Source organism: Peromyscus eremicus, chromosome 22 (assembly GCF_949786415.1).
Source record: "Peromyscus eremicus chromosome 22, PerEre_H2_v1, whole genome shotgun sequence".
Classification (NCBI taxonomy): domain Eukaryota; kingdom Metazoa; phylum Chordata; class Mammalia; order Rodentia; family Cricetidae; genus Peromyscus; species Peromyscus eremicus.
In genome coordinates this window covers 36,181,441-36,190,338 of record NC_081437.1, presented here as the reverse complement: position 1 = coordinate 36,190,338, position 8,898 = coordinate 36,181,441, and the positions used below count along the sequence as shown (strand labels likewise).

Below are 8,898 nucleotides of genomic sequence, written 5' to 3'. Positions count from 1 at the left end.
TTCCAGTCAGTTGACATCCTCTTGGACACAGACCTCAGACCAAACACTTCATCTTTTCTCAGTCTCCTGTCACCCATCCTTGAAGAAGATCCCATGCTAGGCAGTACAGATGTGCTGAGAGCTCACAGAAGCAGGAACGAGAGCACTCAAGGGCAGAAGCCACGCCACCTCCACAGATGTGGTGGTATGGAGAAATACATGTGACCTTCCTTATCCCTTTGCAGTATGACACAGGTCCACTCACTCAGCAAGTTCCCCAAGGAGGGACTTCTGGGTCCTGGCCCCACAGCGAAGCCCAGAAGGGCCCAACAAGATAGCCCACGGCACAGCAGTGACAGGGCCCTCAGGAATGGCTGGTTTGACAGTATTTCAGGTCATAGAGGCTGCAGAAATGTGAGGAGACAAGGACGGACCTGCGATAATAGAGACTAGCCTGAACCCTGATTCACACCAGTTGGAGGGGACAGCAGAGTCAGACTCCCTCTTGGAAGCCCTGTAGCTGGATGCTTTCGATGAGAAACTGGCCTAGGCAAGGTTGTCAGAATAAGAAATTCAACACCTGGAAGACTGAGCAGAGTCGGGAGTTCAAGGCCATCCTGGAGTATGTGAGACCAATTTTACTGTCCCCATCCCAAGTCAGGCATAGCGGTATACACCTGTAATCCCAGAATTCAAGAGGCTGAAGCTAGCCTGGGCTAGACCTGGTGCCACAGATCCCACACACAGAAGCCCAGGGTATATCTACTTCCTACATGTGCTACGTAAGAGGAAAATCTCCCCCAGAGGTGACAAGGAGGAAACAAGCCCCTTAGCTTCAATGAGAAACTTTCTAAAAACACAATGTAAATTTTACCCCAAAGAACTGACATCAAGAACAGTTTCAGTTAAATCATTTAACACTTGTATGCCATGCAATTTTGACTTTTTTTATTAATTTCAACAATAAAAATAATTTAAAAAGTATAAACAATCTCAGTACAAAACAATAAAGAAAAGCGACCAGGGGTCAAACAGCTGATACACATCAGTTAAACACACTTGCTTTCGCTGTTTTGATGTAAGACAATTCCACTTATGTACCCCTAACCAGCCTCTCAAACTCACTAGGTGAATTCTAGATTATTCCCTAAACACAAAAACAGATCAATGCACATAAAAGATTAATTCGCACTAGCTGTTAGCTGTATCTACTGGTCTGCATTTCAGCCTGACAATCTGAGTGGAATACACATTAACAGCCCATGTAGTACTGGTTTCTGGTGTTTAGGAATTCACTGGGTAAAGCCAGGTATGGTGGCACAAACCTTAATCCCAGTGTTTGGGAGACATAGGCAAGTTTAAGAGACTAAACCTGGTCTACACAGCAAGTTCCAGGTCTCGTCAGTTAATAAGTGGATCCAATTTCAATAGTACTTGTTCACACAATCAAGTCTCCTGCATCTTTTAGGAGAGCAGATTTCAGCCACAGCTTTACTACTGACAAAAATCAAGAGTGTGTGCGGGTCACTATTGAAAATCCTACCTTATAAAGCCTTTTCAGGACTCCATACAAACTAGAAATGGGGCAAAGTATAAGTTGGGGGAAAAAAAGATACTGCTTTTCATACAAATGAAGAGTGGGCCTGGGCTAACCAGCAAATGTCCCAAATCCCGCCTAAGTTTCTAGAGACTCAAAGCTGGAAGTTCTATGAAGCAGGAGATGCCCTGATCTCTGGGGTAACATTCACCCTGTCCATGACTAACACCAGCAGGCTAATGCCTAGATCGCACAGGACTGACTTCAAAGCTGATGAAAAAGCATTTGAAGTCACCGAAAAACACCAAGCTTTGGAAATGACATGCTTACCCAGCACTAACTTCTTAGACACTTAGATTTTAATCAGCTGCCATCAGTGGTAAAGAGAACACTTGGTGCTTGGTCTAGAAACCAAATAAACCAGGCTTTCCTCCCCTCCTTGACTATGTGCAAAGTGCCAGTTTTATTTACAAACTTAAGTAAACTCTAGAGTCCGCAGGAAGGAGTGGATGAGGCTGACATCTTTAAACGGCCTTGCGGCAACTAAATGTTAGTCCTGCTTGCTGGAGGGCCGCCTCTCATAAAGCCTGGATCAATGCTGTTAGCGGGCGCTTTGAGCCAAAGGTGACCAAGGACAGGATCTCCCCTTTTGTTGTTAAACATCCTCTTCTTTTTTGCTAGTGACCCACTAGCAAAAAAAGCACCAACTGAGGTAGCTACACAGCTTTTAGATACCGGATAACAAATTTAATCACCATTCATGGTGTAACTAGTTGATTGTTTTTTGGGTTTTTTTTTTTTTTTTTTTTGCTGATTTTTTTATGACAAGGGGAAGAAAATCAGCAAAGAGCACCATCAGTTTACTTAGAAATCAGCATCCAAGGTAAAAGAATTATCTGTTGAACTCGACATCACCCCCATCCTCTGGTACTCGCCCACTCGCTTCTCAAAGAAGTTTGTCTTTCCTTCTAGTGAAATATTTTCCATGAAGTCAAATGGATTCTCTACTTTGAAAATCTGGAAAAAGTCACAATCAAGATATAAATCCTGAAAACAAGTAAAAAAAAAAAGGGGGTGTGCAGGGGTGGGGAGGCCATACATAACACTTTACCTTGTTAAAGCCCAGCTCCAGCATCAGCCTGTCGGCCACGAACTCAATGTACTGCTTCATCAGAGTGCAGTTCATCCCGATGAGCTTCACAGGCAAGGCCTCCGTGAGGAACTCCTAGAGGCCGAGCAGAGCTCCTGAGCACCCCGAAGCCTGGGACCCCGCCAGCAAGTGCAAGGGCCACCCGCACACGTCACCCACCTGCTCTATCCTCACGGCGTTGACAATTATCTCTTTTACCCTCTGCGCCGATGGCTTGTGTACCAGGTGCTTGAACATCAGGCAGGCAAAGTCACAGTGTAAGCCCTGGAAGGGAACGTTCAAGACCACTGAGAGGCTGAAGACGACGATGCCTACCGTTCACCCGTGTGGACTAAAATTGCTCTATCCATCTTTGTAGTCTGGCCACACCTAGAGCACGTGGCTTGTCAAAAGGAAGGTATTTAAGCCTGGTATGGTAGTACACACTGGCACGATCATCCACGGGTTTGAGGCCAGATTGGCCTATATTGTTCCAGGCCAGCCAGGCTGCAGACTACCAAAAATAAAATACAACAATAACAAAAAAATGGAGGAGAATAAAGCAAGTGGCCTGGGCAGTGGTGGTGGCCCACACCTTTAATCCCAGCACTCGGGAGGCAAAGCCAGGCGGATCTCTATCAGTTCAAGGCCAGCCTGGGCTACAGAGTGAGTTCCAAGAGAGCCAGGGCTATTACAGAGAAACCCTGTCTCGAAAATCAGAAACCAGAAAAGAAGAAAAGAAAGCAGGTGTTTAACTGGCAATTATGATGCCGAGGAGTAGGCTATCCCAAGCCAAGGCCGTCAAAGGTGCCACCTACTGTAGCGTAAGGCCAGGCCTATCCCCTTCCGATCGATATCCAAAGAGGCTTATCTTTGCTCAGCTATCTCCACACAGCCTCGAGCTCCAGTTCTCCTCAACAAGGAGGGTCAGTCAGCTTTTAGATACAATTTCAGATGAGGTAAACCAGGGACTCTTGGCACATCAGGCTCCATCCAGTAAGTCTCAGGGCTCATCTTCCTACACAGGAAGAGAATCACCTGCCCTGCCCACTGGGCTCCAGGGATGGTGGGATTCCTGCTTCAGGTTGGACCAACTATTAAGTACAGATACTTTCTCCTGTCTTTCCTCAGTCTACTCCAAAGACCTACAGGATCCCCAGGAAACTCTTACCGCACATCAGGGCCTTACCAATTAATTAGCCTGTAAGTAAAGACACACAAAGGGTGCCTTACGAGACCCTAGAAATCCTATCCAGAGCTTTTATTTGTGCATTCAAGCCTACAAGATACTAGGAATATATGTACTAAGAACAGGAGCAGTTGCAATTCATTCCTTAAGGTGTTTTACTGCTTGCTGAGTTTACGTATGACTAAATTCACACATTAAATGTGGACACAGGGCCGAGAATATGCCTCAGTGGCAAGAGTACTTGCCTAGCAAACATGAGACCCTGGGTTGGATCCCCAAAACTTGAGACGGCTCAGCAGGCAGTCATGAGGAGCATTTACTGCTCCTTCCGGAGCCTGGTTCAGTTCCCAGCACCTACATGGAGGCTCCCAACCGTCTGTAACTCCTGTTGGGCATCCCACTTCCTTCTGTCCTCTGCAGGCCAACCCTTCCACACAACGAATGATTTCTTTGGAAGTGGCCCCTGTCCGTCGACACAGGAGCGCACATCTAAGAGCCGCAGATCAGTTGTTACAGACTCACCTCGTCTCTGCTGATAAGCTCATTGGAAAATGTAAGGCCGGGCATCAGTCCCCGCTTCTTGAGCCAGAATATGGATGCAAAAGAACCGGAGAAGAAGATGCCTTCCACGGCGGCGAAGGCCACAACACGTTCTCCTAGGAAGAGCCAATACCAAAATGTTCTCAGTGAGGGCTCGGTGTTCTCAGCCTGGACCACCATCCAGTGACATTACTTGGACAGTCGAGTTCGGGCGTAAGGAAGAAAAGGTGTCCTTACCGTACGTAGCCTCTTTGTCCCCAATCCAACGCAAGGCCCAGTCGGCCTTCTTCTTCACACAAGGCATCGTTTCGATAGCATTGAAGAGATACTCCCTGCAGGCAGAAGCATAGCGTGCATTACTCTACCACAGACCCCGCAGCACAACAGCTGTAGTGTAGGCCCGATTCACTGCTTGTCCCACATCAGCTTTTCCATCCTGATGCTGATGGGCCACCCTAACCCTGACTCTCCGTCCCCTACCTCCACCACATAAAAGCCTTCTTTATTCTTCTATAGTCCCTAGTGTGGAGTAACATTTCACTAAACTGGCCTAAAATTCATCTTTTGACTCAGCTGTGAGAGTATGTAATTCCCCTCATTTTTTTTTTTAAGATTTATTTATTTATTATGTATACAGTGTTCTGTCTGCATGTATCCCTGCAGGCCAGAAGATGGCACCAGATCTCATCACAGATGGTTGTGAGCCACCATGTGGTTGCTGGGAATTGAACTCAGGACCTTTGGAAGAACAAGCAGTGCTCTTAACCTCTGAGCTATCTCTCCAGCCCCCTCCCCTCATTTTTAATACTCATTTGTAGCCACGTCTAGTTATTTAGTGTGCAAGTGTTCTACCTGCATGTATGCCTGCTCACCAGAAGAGGGCACCTCAGATCCCACTACAGATGGCTCTGAGCCACCATGTAGTTGCTGGGAATTGAACTCGGGACCTCTGGAAGAGTAGCTGGCACTCTTAGCCACTGAGCCAACTCTCGGAACCACGTTTTTAAATCTAATTTTTTATGTATGAGTGTTTGGCCTGAATGTCTCTTTGCACCATATGCAAGCAGTGCCTGTGGAGGCCAGGAGGGGGCATCATATTCTCCCCCCCCCCCCCCCCCTGCTAACTGGTGTTAAAACGGTTGTGAGCTGCCCCAACCTAGGAACCAAAACATTTGAAAGAAACACAGGCGCTCTTAACCACTGAGTCATCTCTCCAGGCCCTGGTGTGGTGTTTGATGATAGAGACAGTATCTCATCTGGCTAGCTCTTGAGCTCTTAGCCATGCTGCTGCTGGTCTCCTGGGTGCTGGGATCACAGACATGAGCTACCACACGCTGGATCTTATTCCAGTAACTAATAAAGTGAACTGAGGCCCTTTGCTCCAAGCACTCATGACCAAGGGCACTAGAAATATCTACAGCCTCAGTCATTCTGCCCACGCTCCCTTTATGAACAAAAATGCTTGAAGTAAGTTAATGCGTCCCGAGTACCTTAGCGTACCATGTGGATACTCACCTCTCCTTGGGATCTTTAATGTAGGTGTCAATCAGGAGACTGTACATTTCAGAATGTATGTTTTCCATGGCAATTTGGAAGCCATAGAAACAGCGGGCCTCTGTGACTTGAACTTCTTGGCTAAATCGCTCCACCTAGTGGTAATAAAATAAAGTTAAACCTGAAAAACCACTGGTTGTGTTATCACCTTCTGCCCTTTGAGCCTGCTGGGGTTGATCCCAGCCCTCAGGCACCCACCCGCAGGCAGGAAAATCTTTGAGTCTGAGGCCATCTTGGCCTACTTACTGAGTTCTATCTAGGTCAGCCAGAATTACAGTGAGAATTTGTTTCAAAAATATAAGTAAAACATAACAAAAAACAAGTCTGCCCCTATCTTCACGATTCTGCAATACGCTCAATTTACCATCAGGAAATATGACTCCTATTTTGCTGGGTTTTTTAACAAAACTGTTAATTTTGTTGTTTGTTTTTCGAGACAGGGTTTCTCTGTTGTAACAGTCCTGGCTGTCCTGGAACTCACTTTGTAGACCAGGCTGGTCTTGAGCTCGCAGAAATCCGCCTGCCTCTGGGCATGCGCCACCGCCGCCCGGCTAAAACTGTTTTTTTAATGTTCATAGGTGTTTTGCCTGCATGTCTGTCTATGCACCAGAAAAGGGCGTCAGTCAGATCCAGTGGAAATTACACTGGAGTTACAGCAAGTGCTCTTAACCGCTGAGTCACTCTCCAGGCCTGGCTTAACATTTTATTATTCACCCATTCTCTTTCGGTTAATCCACTTATAAGAAGAAATATACAACCAATTAGAGAAAGCCACAGAAAGACAAGTGTGGTAGGTACAATGAGAAAACTTACCACTGCAACTTGAGAGGAAAAACGAAGATGAATGCTAACATATACATTCACGGTTCTTAAACATTTTATTTTACTTATGTATGCCTTTGAATGGGTACGTGCATGTACAGGCAAGTGCCCAAGGAGGCCAGTGTGAGTCTTCAGATTCCCCTGGGGCTGGAGTCACAGGCAGATGTGAAGCCACCCAATAGGGGTACTCATAACAGCACTTGGGTCTCTTGCACAAGCAGGAAGTGTATTAACCACCGAGTAGGGCCATCGCCCAGCCCCCACTCACAGAACAAGGTAAAAAGTCAAACACCACTGCTACCTCTGTAAGTCAATTACAGGTACGTCAGGCAAACTCACCAGGTTCTCATTGACTATGCCGTCACTGGCTGCGAAGAAAGCCAGAACGTGAGATATAAAATGTCTCTCGTCGGGTTTCAGAGCTTCCCAGTGCTGGATATCCTTGGAAAGGTCCACCTGATGTTTAGAAGTTGACAATTTTACCAGGTATGCAGAAATCCCTCTCTCACACGCACACACCACACCCTTGAAAACTTAAGTCCCCTAACACCATCTGCTGACTGTGTTCCTCACTTCCAGAATCCCCTTGGCTCACGAAAATACCCGATACCTCTGTGAACAACCATTCCCAAGCTTAACCTAGGCGCATCATCGTTTAACGCTGGCCATGCAGGAGCCTTCTGACCCAGCAAGCCCTGAATGAGTACCTCCTCAGCCGTCCAAAAGGAGGCCTCCGCTTTCTTGTACATCTGCCAGATATCATGGTATTTGATGGGAAAGATGACAAAGCGGTGAGGGTTCTCTCTCAGTAACGGCTCATCCTCAACGCTGGGGTTAGCAGAGACTTTACTTTCCTGTCGGGGGAGAAAAAAAAACCACCCCCCAAAAATAACCCAAGTGAACCATAGGAAATTTTCCAGCGTCTCATCAGATCAAATACATTCAAGGGCTGTCAATCTCTCCGGTGGTCAGCTGTCACACGGCATGCTGGTTGGTGTCACCCTCCTCACAGGGAGGCCCACCCGAGCAGACACTTTGGCGGGAAAGGGGAGAGACGGACAGACAGCTGGGACAATGCAGCTTTGGCGCCAACGGCGGGCGCCCCCTGGCGGCAGCTCCGGGGACCCCCACACTTTCAGCCTCGCCCGGAGCCACTCACCAGTTCGGCCGGGTCCTGTAAGATTCTCCGCGCAACCTTGCTGGCCAGGACGCGGGTGGCGCTGAGGGCCGGGGGCTGCAGGGATATATGCGTGCGTGTGAGCGGCGGTGGGAAGCCCTCCACCCTGCCCGGGTCCGGGACCCCTGGCCAACCCCGCCTGCACCCGGGCAGCTGCTCGCTCACCGTGTTCTCCTTCTCGGCCAGGCTGAGCCGCTTCAGCGGCGACACCTTCAGCTGCTGCTGGTCGGTGATGGTGGCGAGCGGGACGCGGACGGACAGCATGGCGAGCGAGAGCAGCGGCTGAGGCGACGAGAGGAAACCGAGGCAGCTGGAACCCGGGTTGCAGGCGAGCCGGCCCAGCCCCAGCACCTTTTAAAAGGCCGGCGCCGCGCGCGCTCGGGAGGGGGCGTGGCCGGCGCCGAGCGCCCGGGACGGGGCGTGGCCGGCGCCTCCCGACGCCTCCCATTGGTCGAGGCTGGACCCGCCCCCCGACGCCGAGCGCGGGAGATTTTGAGTTGCACCGCCGGCCCGGGGCACAAAGACTTCCCCCTCCACGGAGTCTGCGCCGGCCCCGGGGCGAGCGGGCGCTCGCGGGGCCGGAACCGTTTGGGGTTGCGAGCGGCTCGCCAATTGGAGAGCGACCGGGGCGCGGGAACGCGGGGGCGTTGCCGCCGAGGTGGGTGCCGTGGGTGGCGAGACCCCGCGGGCCGCTGGGACACGCCGCCTTCCCTGTCTCTTGCGTCCCTAGAATGGGGGTGAGGGGGGTCCGGCTAGGACCGCAGTTCCAGGATCACCCGGGACCTGGTTTCCTAAAGGTTCGGGGTCCCCAGTCATGAGACTTGTAACCGTGGGGAGGGCTTTAAACGAGGGTTCCCGTTTAAAAAATAAAAATAAAGAAGGCGATCCGTGGTATAAAACTTTAAACTCACTCGAGGAGTACGGGGACGACCTTGGGGGTAGTGTCAGGACCTGTCCCCTGTGTCCCGCCA

General features: G+C 49.6%; 1 protein-coding gene across 2 annotated transcripts; it reads right to left on the bottom strand.

Annotated features, from left to right (window-relative positions):
* Nucleotides 1–917: 917 nt before the first annotated feature.
* Nucleotides 918–8,304, bottom strand: Rrm2 (ribonucleotide reductase regulatory subunit M2). 2 transcript variants are annotated; one of them, XM_059248294.1, is made up of 10 exons: nucleotides 8,093–8,304; nucleotides 7,910–7,984; nucleotides 7,458–7,604; nucleotides 7,090–7,206; nucleotides 5,890–6,023; nucleotides 4,612–4,706; nucleotides 4,357–4,490; nucleotides 2,826–2,930; nucleotides 2,628–2,741; nucleotides 918–2,533 (listed from the first exon to the last, which is right to left on the bottom strand). In XM_059248294.1, exons 1-10 carry the CDS (start codon nucleotides 8,189–8,191, stop codon nucleotides 2,381–2,383), a joined length of 1,173 nt encoding a protein of 390 aa, XP_059104277.1. In that variant the 5' UTR covers nucleotides 8,192–8,304; the 3' UTR covers nucleotides 918–2,380. The 2 variants fall into 2 exon arrangements, with proteins under 2 accessions (XP_059104277.1, XP_059104278.1); XM_059248295.1 differs by lacking the exon at nucleotides 7,910–7,984 and having other exon boundaries at nucleotides 919–2,533.
* Between the last annotated feature and the right edge of the window lie 594 nt (nucleotides 8,305–8,898).

Excerpts from the sequence above, each read along its gene's own strand:
- Rrm2 (XM_059248294.1), bottom strand. The coding sequence starts at position 8,191 with ATGCTGTCCGTCCGCGTCCCGCTCGCCACCATCACCGACCAGCAGCAG. Across the intron at positions 7,605-7,909 it reads TACAGGACCCGGCCGAACTG|GAAAGTAAAGTCTCTGCTAA; the intron begins GTGAGTGGCTCC and ends CTCCCCCGACAG. Across the intron at positions 4,707-5,889 it reads ATTAAAGATCCCAAGGAGAG|GGAGTATCTCTTCAATGCTA; the intron begins GTGAGTATCCAC and ends TTCTGCCTGCAG.